Source organism: Chrysemys picta, unplaced genomic scaffold, assembly GCF_011386835.1.
Source record: "Chrysemys picta bellii isolate R12L10 unplaced genomic scaffold, ASM1138683v2 scaf112, whole genome shotgun sequence".
In the NCBI taxonomy this organism is placed as follows: Eukaryota; Metazoa; Chordata; order Testudines; family Emydidae; genus Chrysemys; species Chrysemys picta.
Window position 1 is genome coordinate 110,413 of NW_027052819.1, and position 14,257 is coordinate 124,669.

General features: G+C 59.9%; 1 protein-coding gene across 1 annotated transcript; it reads left to right on the forward strand.

Moving 5' to 3' along the window:
• The first annotated feature begins 4,802 nt into the window (after window positions 1-4,802).
• On the forward strand, window positions 4,803-11,631 carry LOC135978090 (formin-2-like). Its single transcript, XM_065579142.1, has 4 exons — window positions 4,803-4,889; window positions 5,036-5,188; window positions 6,111-10,219; window positions 10,373-11,631. Exons 2-3 carry the CDS (start codon window positions 5,099-5,101, stop codon window positions 6,597-6,599), a joined length of 579 nt encoding a protein of 192 aa, XP_065435214.1. The 5' UTR covers window positions 4,803-4,889; window positions 5,036-5,098; the 3' UTR covers window positions 6,600-10,219; window positions 10,373-11,631.
• Window positions 11,632-14,257: the final 2,626 nt, after the last annotated feature.

A 14,257-nucleotide genomic window follows, 5' to 3' on the forward strand; every position in this document is an offset into this window, starting at 1 on the left:
GGCTGCCGCGCTCCGGCCGGCGCTCTGGCCAGGGGAGCGGGGCCCCCGAAGACGAATGCCGCTGGGGTGAGTGCGAGAGGCCCTCTTATGCACGGGGCCCAATTCTGGGGAATCGGGCAAATCGGCCTAAAGCCTGCCCTGCCTGGGTTCTGTTCCTTCTCTAGCCTGGGCGGAGGGTGGGGGGGTGTGAGTGTGGTCTGGGGTGGCAGGAGGGAGCTGCTTGTCCAAAGTGACCAGTGTCTTTGTGACTGACCCCAGTGTTCGAAAAGGACGAGACTCCCCAGTTCTTGCAGCCCCAGCGATGACGAGGGGGAGCGTTGAGGGGGAGCAGATCATACAATGAACTCCTGCCAATGCGGGTAGCTTGCCCTCCCTGCACCCCTGTGGGGGGAGCAGGAGCTGCTCTGGCTGGGGCAGGGATGGGGAGGGACCAAACAGGCTGGTTAGTGAGAGGCTGCCTTGACCCCAGACTCATGCCTGCTTCCCACTGGGTTCCAGGATGGCCAGGCTCCTGAGGATGTTCGGGAAGAAGGCTGTGCAGGTGGCCCCAGAGCCTGAGGGAAGCAGACAACATCTTCCCCAGGAGCGAAGCGGCCTCTCCGTCCCCGCTGGAGGGGAAGAAGCTTCCGGCCGCGCCAGGAGGTGGAAGCGCCCAGCCTTCTGGCGGAGGAAACCCACTCCCGGCACAGGCGCCGAGGTGGGAGCATCACCTCCCAGGCCAAAATGGAGCTGGGCCAGGCTGCGGCTGGGCAGGCAGGACCCAGCCCAGGGGCGGAACCGGGCAGGGTGGCTCTGGGGCTTGTTGTTGTGTGGGCAGCAGCGGCCCCAGGCGCCCAGCCCCAACTTCCAACAGGGGCCATCGCCCTGCCCGGTCAGTGAGGACCTTCCAGCCTCCTCAGGGCAGGAGGTGGAGGATCCCTCTGCCAGCCCCAGCAGCTCGGGCCGCTCCCCATCCGACAGCAGCAGCGCCTGCGACTCGGCTAGCAGCGTGGCCGACGGACGCTTCTGCTTTGTTCTAGGTGAGGATCCAGGCTGGGCTCGGGGAGGGGTGAGGAGGGGGCTGTGAACACCCTGGGCCCAGGCCCTCAAGCAGTGCTATGGGGGCGGGTCTCCAGCCCAGGTGTCTGGCCTGAGCCATGTGAACTCCACGGACACTAGATGCTGCCACTTTGGTCCTTGGTGCTCCATTGGGCGGGGCTGGGGGGAGGCACCTCCAAGGGAGTCCAGGACAGTGGGGAGGATCTCTTTGCTATGGGCTCCTGAAGGAGTTGGGGGCTGATGCCATCACTGAGAGGGGGGAGTGTGGGGCCCAATCTGCCCTATGTCCCGGAGGTGGGAAGGGGACACATTGTCCCACCATGCCCCTGTCCTTCCCCCGAGTGGCAGCAGCAGTCACCTTGTCCCCTTCTCTCCCTGGTGCAGCGTCCGCCAGGGACTCCGAGGACGACGAGGAGAAAGAAGACCGGGTAGACTTGGTAACAGAGGAGGCTGCTCTCATGAACATCCGAGAGCAGCTCCATGCCCGAGAAAAGGTACAAACGTTCCCCAGCTGTGCTGGAACTGAGATTCTCCTGCTCCTTCCCAGCATCCCGACCCCCTGCAGAAGGTCTTGGCTCTAATGGGGACCTTTCTCCTTCATGATCTGGGACCCCCAAGATGGGGGTGTTTGTCACACACCAGCCGGGGTCTCCTCCCCCCACAGGCACTGTCCCAGTTCCTGACCCTGATTGTGGAGGAGTCGTGGGTGATTTGAACAATAGGCAGGTCCCCACTATCCCCCATTCAGGCCTATGTCCTGCAGCTGGTGTGGCTGGGGCAGGGAGGTCCCTGGCTAACTGGCTCTCTCTCCCCTAACCCCACTCCTGGTGGGCGCAGGACGAGGCGCAGCAGCTCGAGTTCCTGCACGCCATCTACCCCGCGTGCCTCGCTGCCCAGCAGAGAGGGGACTACACAATGGAGCCACACTGCTCGAAGGCGGCTGTGGTGGAGAGGATTGTGGTGAGTAAGACACGGCGCCCGGGAGCTGGAGGGTGGACAGAGACATGGGAGGGGCAGGGGTCTCCCCGGGCCGAGGGTTGGGGGATGGCTGGTGCTGGAGGGCAGCTGAGGGCAGGGATTGCTGGGGCTGAAGATTGGGGAGAGGAGACGGGAGAACTAGTGGGCAGGAATCGGAGGAGCGGGAGGCAGCTGGGGGGATCCTGCTGGCTGTGTAATCTCCTCCTTGGGGAGTGTCAGTGAGGCCCGAATCTCACCCGCTCCTTTGTCTCCTTTGCGTCTCACAGGAGCTCATTGAGGAGATTCCTCCTAACTCTCCACCTGACGCCGTCCTGGCCAACTCCCTCATTGCTGTGGCCAACCTCAGGTACCGCGACCCTCCCGCCCGGTTCTCCTAACCCCGGTGCTGCTCAGGCCCATGGCTAGGAGTCACTGCCCCTCCCACTCCCAGCTCACCCCTCAAGGGGGGCTCCTCTGGCAGAGGTGGCAGGAAGGGTCACTCCCTCTCCTGGCTGCTCTTTTCTTTTCACTCCAGTCACATTGCAATGGCTTTGGGGAGAGGCTGACTCCCAGGATCAGATACAGGAGAGGCAGCAGGGTCCAGGGAACAGGCGCCATTCCTGCCCTGCCACTGTCGGTCTGGGAAACCTTGGCCTTATCATTCCCTGGCTCAGTGCCTCAGTTGCCATTCTCGCCAGCCTCTGCCTATTTCCCTGCAGTTTCACGTCCGTGTTGGTGCCAGTCCCACCCCCGCACTGCACAGTCTAATACCAGCTCCTCTCTCTTGCCAGCACCATAACACCTGCCCTGGAGCCGGAGCTGGAGACCCACCTCCTCCGAGCCACTCTGCACGCCGTCTTCACCCTGGGCACGCAGACGGACATCAACCAAGTCCAGGTAGATCAGCCAGCTGTTATCCTGCCCGAATCCTTGCTAATTGCCTGCAGTGGGATGTGAATGAGAGAGGCCAGGAAATGTGTTTGGGGGTCTCACCAGTGCTTCCCAGAGACCCCTCTTCCCATCCTGTGGCAGGTGTAGCCCCACTTTCCCTAACTCTGACCCATGGCTCTCCCTTGCTTTGCAGGATCTGCATAGGGTCATACCAGACCTCCTGGACGCCATGCTGGGGAACCTGCTGGCAAAGACCCCAGACACGGACAAGCTCCACTACATCTTGCAGGTGAGTCTGGTGAGAGGGTGGGGGCAATTTTACCTTAACTCTTAGATCCATTTTCCAGTCTGTCCTCCTAGCTGGGCCCCCAGTGGCCATCCTTGGTCAGGGCAGTCAGTGCAATGCAGGGTCAGGCCTTTCCTCCTTGAAGGACAGAGGAAGGAGCTGGGACTTCAAGCCAGAGCTCTGCCTGCTTGTGTTGAGCACTGACCACAGGGCCCCCGGCTGGCTTGAGGAGTGAGAGTCTGAACCCCTCCTGGGAGATCCAGAAGATGGTCCTCAGAGAAGAGCCACAGCCTCATTCCTGGAGAAACAGGAGGGCCCCAGAGAATCAGCCCTTGTCTCTGACGGGCCCCGAGATTCCTGGGGGGATTGTGCTCACACTCAGTCCCTTCACCCAGCCAAGGACTTGAGAGCCAGGGAGGGGGGAGGGGTCTGTCTCCTTCCTGGGGAGCTGTTCAGGAATCAGGTGTTCAGGGAGGATGGGACCAGCCCCAACACTGAGCATTGTCCCAATCTAGAGAGACAATGACAAGTTGTGACCTGCAGGATACAAGCATCGTCCTGGGGGCAAGAGTCCCCTTCTAAAGCTCTGCAGTCAATGAATCTGATATTCCACCCTCACCGCATGCAATGTCTCAGCCCCCTTGGGATGGGGGGGGCCATTAGCACTACACATGCACCCCCCCATCAATCCTGAGCTGCCTCCTTTCCCCACAGCACATTAACTACTGGACCGTGTCCAGGGTGCCACGAGAGAGAGCCAGGGCCATCAGGAGCAGCGCAGCCCTGCTCACGTCCGTCATCTCCCTCCCTGACTTTGACGTAAGTGGCCTCTGAGCCCAGCTTCCTGACTCCAGGCGTAGGTGGGCTGGATCCAACGGGCTGGAGGATCTGCTGCTGCAGGGGCTGTGGGCTAGGAGTGTTCCTCTTGGGGAGGCAGAGTCAGAGCAGAGAATGAGCCTGGCTTGAGACAAGTTCTTCTTGTCCTGGTTAAGTGAAGACTCTCGCTTGTAAGGAGACCATGCTCCAGGTTCTTGCCTTCTTGTCATCCTGGAGCAGCTGGGGAAGCAAATCCTCCTGGAGGGCCCTGCCCACATCCCTGTTCTCCGGGCTCCCTTGTGGGCAGAGATAACTAAGGATCCAGCTCTAGCTCCTGTCCTCTAGCATCTCCTGCAGAGGGGTTGAGGGGAAGGAGAGTCCTGGCCCAGGCGGGGACTGGGAGCTGACAGGAAAATGCTGATGGAGTCCCCTCTCCCTCTCCCTTCCATTAGAACTCAGCCGAATTCCCCAGGATGGGCCACCACGTGGCACAGCTGGCTCTGTTCGTAGGTGACCCAGACGAGGACATCAGCCAGCAGGCCAGGGAGGGGGTTTACCGGCTCTACCAGCTCCTGCTCCGCCAGACGGGTAAGGAACCCGGCTAGACGAGTGAGACTGGGACCCCAGCCAATTTCTCTCCGAGTGACCCCGGCTGGCGGATCAGTCTCTCTCTATCTCTTTCTGTGTTCTCCACTACCCCCGCAGTTCTGTTGGGCTCTGCCCACTGTGCAGCCACATATGGGATTGGAAGGACACAAGCCCTGCAACCAGAATGACCAATGTGTATGTGTCTCTCTCTTTCCCAGACCTGAACATCCATGAGGTCGAATACCTTTGGTGCTGGGACTGGCACCAGGACAACAGGCTCCTCGGCTATAAGAACACAGCCAGGGTGGGGGAGGTAAGGACGCTCTGCCAGGGCATGGCACAGCTCTGCAGGGCAGGTGACTGCCTCCTGGAGCCACGCAACAGAGTTGCCGTTCTAGGCCAGGATTTGGAGCCTGGTTCAGGGCAATCTGCTGAAGCCTCACATCTGGTTGGTTTCAGGTTTTTGCCAAATTGTTCTCGGAGGGGCAGAGAAGCTTCTTCCTGCAGACAACAGTGCTGGCCATGCACGACCCCCAGCTGCGTGTCAGCCAGGCTGGGCTGCTCCTCACTTACTCCCTCCTGGGGCAAGCCGAGCAGCTGATGGGGAGCAAGGTGAGCAGCTGCATTAGACTCAGGAGATTGGGGCGGGGCCCAGGCCTCATTCCCATCCTCTGGCCATTCGCCGGCCTGGCAGCAAGGCGACCGGTGGGGAATGAGAGTGAGAGCAGGTGCTCCTGGGAAGGGAGATGAATTCACCTCCATGAGCAGGAGGGAGCCAGCTTGTTCCCGGAGCAGCTCCAGCCCAGCTCGTTAGCAAGGCTAATGATTGACAAGCATTGCCTCAGCACGGACTTCTGTTCTTGGGAAGGGCAGCAGAGTCCTCTACGTGCCCTCTGCGTGCCTCTCCTGTCACCCGTGCCACCACCCAGAGTTGTTCCCATCACTGGCAGCCTGGGAGGCCAAGGACTGAGGGGTGATGGCGACTGAGCGGGCAGTTCTGAGGCACATGGGCGGGGGAAGCTCGTCCTGCTGCCGGCAGGGCTGGACTCGCTCTAGAGAGAACTGGAGGATTCAGTCAGCGGGGGCTGCTGATCTGCCCCATTCACCAGGGCTGCCATCCTGCGGCTTCAGCCTCAGTGGCTGGGATGACTTGGGGAAAGGTCTCAAGCTGCCCACATCCCACTTCACTGCTGCCAGAATCCCTCCGCCCCCCGCCCCGCTAGAGCCCCCTCCCTGCCCAACCTGGGTGGGGGTGGAGGAGAGGGGTCAGAGAACTTGAGCTGTGGATTGGAGGTGGAACAGCTGTCAGGGGCACTGGCTGGGAGGTGGCAGGAGCTCCCCCTACAAGGAGGTTGTTGGCACTGGAGGTCCCTTGAAAGGAAAACAAGACTCCATTCTGGGGGTCAGGAGGGGGACTTCATCCCTCAGAGGTGCGTGGGTGCTGGGTGGAATTGCTGCTGGTCCCAGGTGCCCTTAATTCCCCCTGATTCCACGGGGGCATCTGAGTCTCTGACAGGTCCTCGTTCCCTTGCAGCAGGAGGTCGTCACGGCCAACATAATGAATCAACTTCACATCATCCGGCACTTGCGCCAAGTGCCGGAGGCGCTGCAGGAATTCTGCCTCCAAGGCCACCAGCAACTCCTACTCCCTCTAAACGGGGAGTGCAGTGAGACTGAGTGGCCTCCCTCCGAGCAGGAGAGCGAGGGCCCCTCTACACGCCCCTTGGAGGGCAGAGCCTATATCACCCCACCCACCTTGCCTGTTGGCTGGCCACCGGGGCCTCTGGTAGACGCTGTTGCAACTGAGCGGCCTCCCTCCGAGCAGGAGAGCGAGGGCCCCTCTACACGCCCCTTGGACGGCAGAGCCTATATCGCCCCACCCCCCTCGCCTGTTGGCTGGCCACCGGGGCCTCTGGTAGACGCTGTTGCAACTGAGCGGCCTCCCTCCGAGCGGGAGAGCGAGGGCTGCCCTACACGCCCCTTGGAGGGCGGAGCCTATATCGCCCCGCCCCCCTCGCCATAAGGACCGGGGCGTGGGGTCGGAAATATAAAAGGCCGGCCCTTCACCACAGTTGGGGGACAGCCCGCAACAGAGGAGGACACTTGGCCTGTTCTCCAGAGTCCCCTAACCCTAACCCCAGACATGGACGAGGACTGGCCCGGAGTACCCGCTGCGGTTTACCCCAAGGAGCCGGAAGAGGCCTGGAGGCCGCAGATACCAAACCCCGGGGAGGCAGGAAGTAGCCCAGGGGCAGCCCGGGAGCTGCTGGCTGCAGAGCCCGGCGCGGCTCAGTCGGCGTGTTGCGGCTGGATCCCCGCCGACGCAGGGGCAACCAATCCTGCCCCTGCCAGCGCCTTGGGCTGGGACGCGGGGGAGGAGGGTGGGACCGCGTCCCCCTGCCACTCCACCCCGGGTGGCTGACCCCCTACACGGTGCAAGGGGGCTCTAGGCCAGGACAGGAACTGTTTGTTGGCTGGCCACCGGGTCCCCACCCAGGCCAGGGCCCGCCCTTGAAGTCTGGTTGTTTGTGGGGTGCTTGGGCCCCGCCCAGACCTGAGCCACCCCCGATACAGTGTGTTGAGGGGCTGACCACTTGAGCGACCTCAGCCCAGCAGCGCCGGCTCTACCATTTTTGCTGCCCCAAGCAAAAAAAAAAAAAAATACAACAGCGCTCGGACTGCCAAAGTGAGCAAAAAGAAAACCAAAAAACTCCCAACCACTTGGACTGCTGCCACCCGAACTGCCAAAGCAGAAAAAAAACCAACAACAACAAAGCTCGGACTGCCGCCACCCGAACTGCTGAAGTGCAAAAAACAAAAAAGTCGCCCGGCCTGTGCTGCCCCAAGAATGGACGGAATGCCGCCCCAGGCATGTGCTTCCTCCGCTGGTGCCTGGAGCCAGCCCCGCAGCCCAGGCCACAGCCTGGTTGCGACAGCTGATCGCTGAGGTGGGGCGGCTGCTCCACCCCCATGCAAGAGGGCGCTAGAGTAGGCCAGAGCGGCTGCAGAGGCTGGTAGCCAATCAGAGAAGGGCCAACTGAGAGCCAATCAGGGCCGAGATTAGAGCCAGCCAATCAGGACTAAGCTAGGCCCTATATAAAGGCTGCCCAGGCGAGCAGCAGGCAGTATCCCCCAGACCTTGATGGGAGAAGGTCTGTCTTCAGAGCAGTAGACCAGCATCTCCAAAAGAGCAGTGCTGGGCAGGCTGAAGGGAGCATACTACAGCTCCGGCCCAAGACCTGCCAGACTGCGGGCCCTGATAGAAAGGGCCTAGAGGGCCAAGAGGAGAAGTGGCCCAGGGACAGTTGGACAAGGGGAGAGCAGGGAGACTGCCACTAGAGGATCCCTGGGTTTGGACCCAGGATAGTTGGTGGGCCTGGGTCCCCCTGTTCCCTCTTGTACTGCACTTGGCCATGTGGTGGCTGAGTCAAACTGCAACCTCCCTTGAGACAAGGGGCTAGACTTTGGGGGTTTTGGTTGGCCGCTGAGGCATGTGCAAGGACTGTTGCTAACCTGCTTCCTCCTCCCCGTCGGAAGGAGATGAGGATGGATTAGGGGGCACTGCTGGAGGGAAGTGGCCTGAAGAAGGACACCATCAAGCGGACTAGGCAGATTGTGCCACATGGAGAGTCCAAAATGGTGGAGAAAAGAGACTTCTATTGGAGGGCCTGGGTGGCTCGGCTTGCCGAACAGCAGAGGGAGTTGTTCTGGCTGCTGGGGAGGTCGGCACCCAGACCAAACAAGAGATCCGTCACCGAGGGCGAGAGGCCAGGAACGCTGAACTGCTTCGCCTGTAGGTGACAGGGACACTAAAGGAGGGAGTGTCCCTCCTGGGATGGGGCAGAGAGACCCCACCTAGAAAAGGCACCCCCTGTGAGAGTAATAGGGGGGCCCCCAGCTTGTTGGGTCTGTGGGGAGCCAGGGCACCTGAAGAGAGAGTGCCCCTACAGGACTCCCAAGGCCCAGGCCAGCCCAGAAGGAAGGGCTAGGGCCCAAACAAGCAGGAGTAGGGATGTGGCAGGGGGAAGACCCAGAAAGTGCTTCCACTGCCACCAACGGGGACATCTAAAGAGGCACTGCCCCCTGAGGCAGAAAGGGGGAGTGTCTGAGACAAGGGCTCGGTCAGAGACTAGCCACAGAGAAGAGGTGGTGAAGACGGAGGCCCCTAGAGAGAAAGGGGCTGGGGCAGAGAGGCCCCACCGAAATGAGGGAACCCACATAGGAGCCAGGAGGGCCCATGTGGGAACCCAAACAGAAGTAGGAACCCACGTAGGACCAGGGCGTTCAACAGTGCGAACCCAGACCCTACAGCTGGGAAGCTGCTGACTCCAGACTTTGGCGGGCCTGTGAGAGGAAAGGGATGCCCTGCAGGCCCCACTACGAAGGAAGCTGGGGTGATAGGGACCCCTTTCCTCCCCTCCCCCGTGAGCATTTTTTAAGGGGGAGGGTTTGTGGTGGGACGGCTGCCCCACCCCCATGTGAGAGGGAACTAGAGTAGGCCAGAATGGCTGTGCAAGCCGTCTTCCAATCAGGGAAGGGCCTACTGAGAGCCAATCAGGGCCGAGATTAGAGCCAGCCAATCAGGGCTAGGCTAGGCCCTATATAATGGCTGCCCAGGAGAGCAGCAGGTAGTGTGTCCCAGAATTTCATGGGGGAAGGTCTGTCTCCAGAGCAGGAGACCAGCATCTCGGGCTGGGCAGTACTGCATCTGGCCATCCGATGGCCGAGACAAATTGTAACCGGCCCTTGAGACTAGGGGCTAGACTTTGGGGGTTGCAGTTGGCCATCAAGGCAGGTGCAAGGCCTGTTGCTAACCCCCGCCCCTGGAATGGGGTGAGGATGGACTAGTGGGCACTGCTGGAGGCAGTGTCAAGCGGTGAGCAACGCGGCTCCAGATGCCAAGGGAGGACAAGAGACGGATGGGACGCTGCCAGCAGAGGGCGTTCCCCATGGACTGAGCTCATTCCCAGAGCGACCAGCGGGAGGCGCCATGCTGGTGAGTCCCAACCCTGTCAAAACCGCCCAGCCCTATTGTGGGCCCACTGCTACCCTGCAGACTCTGGTCAGGACCAGACTGGGCCAGCTGGAGTGGCCCTCTTCCTCTGATTGGGAGAGCGAGAAGGGGAAATGGAGCCTCCTGGCACTCACAGAAACTCTCTCCCCTCTCTGTGGAGCAGGGTTCTTCCCTCTGCCCCCCAAATTCCTTCATATGGGGCAGGACCTCTTTCCCTTGCACCCACTCCCCTCCTCCCTATCCTTGGTCTACCCCCGCTCATTCCCGCTACGCCCAGGCAGAGCTCTCCCTGCCCCATATGGTGCAGAAAAGCCCTTGTGTCAGGGCCACAGCCCCACTGGGGCTCGGAAAGCTCCACTTTTGAGGAGGTGGGGGTGGGACAGAGGCTCAGGGCTAGCTTCACCTTCTGCCCTTTATTCTCCCCTTGGCCCTTCTATGGGGTCTCTGGGTGTCACAGGAATAGGAGCCTCCTTCCAGCTGTCTTTCAGGCCCTGGGATCTGGCACAGCCTCCCAGACGGGCGCTTCCTGTAGCTGAGCCACGTCAGGGAGCAGTGGGGACAGGTCACCTCGTCCCAGCAATGCCGGCTCTCAAAGAGGCTTAGATGGAAGACCCCAGTCCCTCATGGAGGTAAGAGCCATTTACTTCTTGGGGCGTGTGGGTCTCTTGGGGGAGAAATGGCATCCCCGATGCATAGCCTGTCTGGGAGCTTTCCCTGTCCCTGGATCCCAGCCCTGGTACAGAGCCCTGTTTCTCATCATGATATCCTCATTTTATTCTCAGAGGCAGTGTCCAGGATCCTGGAGACTGTTTCCTGCTGCAGGAGGTTTGAGCAGGGAGAGATCACTCACTGTCACGACCCAGGGGTCTCCAACCCGGGTCTGCAGGGTTCATGGGAGCAGCCACACTCCAACCCTCCACCTGGAAGCCTGCTGAAAATTGCTTACCTCGGACCCATGAAGTTCAGTCCCAGTTTGAGGCTCCACTCCTGAGGTCCTATTGGAGGAGTCCCAGGAAAGCTCACTGGCCCCCTGGCCCTACGTAAGACAGCAGCAGGAACACGAAGCTGACTGAACACCAGGCCTGCTCCCGGTTCTGGACTGTGCGCTGCCTGGTTCTGCTGCCGCTCCCCTGGCTTGATTTCCTGGCATCTGAGTTGTGGTGGTGATCGCAAGTTTGTCTTTTGCTGCTCATCTTCCAGTATCCTGACCTGGCTGACTCTCCACTCCTGTCATGTGAGTGTGGACTCTGGCTCTGACCAGTAGGTCTGGCTGCCCTTGACCCAGCCATGACATTGACTTTGGTACAACTTCTCCATTGCCCCTTTCTGATCTCCAGGAAGATACACCAGTCCCTTGGCTCCCAAAGTCCCAGTTGCCCGTTATTCATGGGCTGAGGGGTAGTGCTTGTATCGCCCCACCCCAGCTGCTTTTCCTAGGGGAATCTCCCTAGAGCAGAGGAGAAATCTGCTCTTTTCTTAGGATCAGTCCCACTCTGGCCTCAGCTCGGCTACTTCGTTTACCTGGGGTCAGGCACCACTTTTGAAGCCCTTAGCGTGGGGGTGGAGGTGGGAGCAGAGGCTGAAGCTCCAGCAGTTTCCACCAAAGAACACCCCCCTGTCTTTCTATGGTCCGGCTAGGGCTCCCCATCCATCCTGGAGCTGAACACCAGATGGGAGCTGATGGATTGTCCTTGGTGGGCCATGTTCTTGTGTGTGATGAGAGGGCCAGGAGCAGATGCATCACGCCTGGCCAGGGCCGGGCTAAACAGCCCGTAATGCTAGGTGAGTCAAACCAGGGCCACAATACAGACACCCTGGGCATCCATGGGGACTGAATCTGGGCCCTTCACTACCAAGAGCACAACTGGTTCCAACTTGAGTCATGACGCTGGTGACCCCTGCCAGCCCCTCTGAGGTGGGTCAGTATTATCCCTGTTCGCTGGCTGCAAGGTCACACACGACGTCCCTGACAGAGGCAGGAAGGAAGCGTGGGACTGATACCAGTCCAGCTCCAACCGCTAGACTCCACCCACTTCCAAAGTCCGAGAACCCAGGAGCCCTGCCTTTGACACTAGGCCTTAAATGACAAGACCAACCTCCCTCCCACTCAGGAAGCCATAGAAGGGAGCATCTGCTGAGCTCCCCTTGGCTATGCCGCTGTCAGAGACCATTGCTAGTGGGTGCCAAGTGCCTGAGCAGGGAACTGCTTGAGAGCCTCCTAGAGACTCGCAGGTGTTTGACTGTGACCCTCAGGGAGCCGTGGCAACAGACTCTCCGGCTCTAACAAAGGGTTTCTGTTCTCCTAGACACTCAGCCCGTGAGGCCACTTTGCAGAATGGGGAAGAGCCCTTTGGCGAGGCCTTGGAGGATTCACCATGAAGGTGGCAGCAGCGGCAGTGCCTGGGGTCCCTATGGGCCAAGCCTCAACTCCTGCCAATCCAGGCTAATCTCCCCCTGCTTTCAGCAGCGCTTGGCTTTAGCTGCTGGGCCTGTGAGCCTAGACCAGGGGTCTCAAACTCAAATGACCACGAGGGCCGGCTGAGGACTAGTTCATTGGCCCGAGGGCCGCATCACTGACACACACCCCCCCCTCGCTGCCCCCAGTGCTGCCCCCAGAGGGGGCAGGAGGAGTGTGGCAGGGGCTTAGGGCAGGAGTTGAGGTGCAGGGGGCTCAGGGCAGGGAGAGGGAGAGGTGAGGTAGGGGGTTGGGGTGCAGTAGGGGGCTCTGGGCAGGGGGTTGGCGTACAGGGTGCAGGAGGGAGTGTGGTGTGTGGCAGAGGGTTGGGGTTCAGACAGGGGGCTCAGGGCAGGGGGTGGGGGATGCAGAAGGGGGCTCAGGATAGGAAGTTGGGGTGCAGGAAGGATGTAGGATGTGGCAGGAGGTTGAGGGCAGGGAGTTGGGGTGCAGCAGGGGGTTGAGGTGCAGGCAGGGGGCTCAGGGCAGGGAGTTGGAGGGGTGAGGTAGGGGGTTGGGGTGCAGTAGGGGGCTCTAGGCAGGGGTTTGGGGTGCAGGAGGCAGTGCCAGGTGTGGCAGAGGGTTGGGGTGCAGTAGGGGGCTCTAGGCAGGGGGTTGGGGTGCAGGGGGCAGGAGGGAGTGCGAGGTGTGGCAGAGGGTTGGGGTGCAGGCAGGGGGCTCACGGCAGGGGGTTGGGGTGAAGGCTGGCATTGGCCTGCGGCCTGGAGCCGCTTACCTAGAGAAATAGCCCCGCAGGCCGCGTGTTGGAGACCCCTGGCCTAGACAGAGCACTCAGGTATTTCCATCAGCCTGCTCAATGGCAAATGCAGCCACGCAAAGAAGGGAAGAAGAATGGAAGTGAAAGAGTAAAGCTGGACCATCCGCTGAGCTGCTGCAATCCAGCGAGCAGAGCCGGGGAGAGAAGAGGGAGAACTCGAAGGTGGCTGGCGGCAGTAGGGAGGAGAAGCAGTTTGGGAGCCAGGAGAGGAGAAATAAATAGTTAATGACAAATGCTGCCGGCTTTCTCTTGTGTGGTGAAGGGTTGAAAAGGGGTCTCTTTACTATCAGGCTAAACTTTAAAATAGCTGTGTATGGGCGAGGGGGGTGTCTATAAAGGTAAGAGGTCAGTCTAGGGGCTTGAAGTCCCAGATTCTGGGGCTATTGCAACTCCCTCAGGTGGCAGCAGTAGTGAGCGCTTGTCCTCCTTTTCTGGACTAGCCACCAGATAAAGGACACGATACATGTGGCCAAGGAAAGACAGAGGCAGTGTTGCCTGTTAACATGGCTCTGGTGGGGGAGCACGGCAGGTTACTTTGGACTAGGTAGGACCCACATGTCTCCAAACCTGCACCTCCCGAGGCTCCAGAGACTTCGCTCCCGATCCCAGAGCGTCCTCAGAGTCCTACAGCGCCAGATGGAATCTGGCCTCTCCCCCCACCTCAGCAGTCCAGAAAAAGTTATTTGTAGACATGTTCTGTGTCCTCTCCTGCAACACTCCCCTGTTGGCGACTAATGCAGTCACAGAGTCCAGGCTCGGATATTAGGAAACACTATTTCACTAGGAGGGTGGTGAAGCACTGGAATGGGTTCCCTAGGGAGGTGGTGGAATCTCCATCCTTAGAGGTTTTTAAGGTCAGGCCTGACAACGCCCTGGCTGGGATGATTTAGTTGGGGATTGGTCCTGCTTTGAGCAGGGGGTTGGACTAAATGACGTCCTGAGGTCTCTTCCAACCCTGACATTCTATGATGTCTCTGTCCCTCTTTTATACTCTCTTTCAGTTGCTAGAAAGATCGTTGCTGTGTCATGGGGGTCAGGCAAGCCCATTGGTCAGGCAGTACCCCACTGACTAAGTGCCCTCTCCAAGGAGTCTCTCAGAGAGTGGATTCTTCCTGATGGGCCATCAACACCTTTCTGGCCCTCCTTTGTTTCTACTGTAAAGCTGGCTGTGGGCGTCTCCCAACCTCACAACATATTTCAGAAACGCACAGAGAGCATAACTTCCCATACAATGACAGCACATCCCATCCAACAGGTTATTAATGTTCAACAGATCCAGACATTTTACATCCCACCTCACAAGGCATGCATAATACAAAACACCTCATAATCATATCACAGTGGTGAATACTGTGTGCTACTGAGGGATACAGGGTTCCAGAGTGTCAGTGGATCATGGCCAATGGCAGTAAAAGCCCAAAGGAGATGCTCCCC

Coding starts and splice junctions, on each gene's coding strand:
- LOC135978090 (XM_065579142.1), top strand. CDS start 5,099: ATGCACGACCCCCAGCTGCGTGTCAGCCAGGCTGGGCTGCTCCTCACT. Junction 5,189..6,110: donor AGCAGCTGATGGGGAGCAAG/GTGAGCAGCTGC, acceptor GTTCCCTTGCAG/CAGGAGGTCGTCACGGCCAA.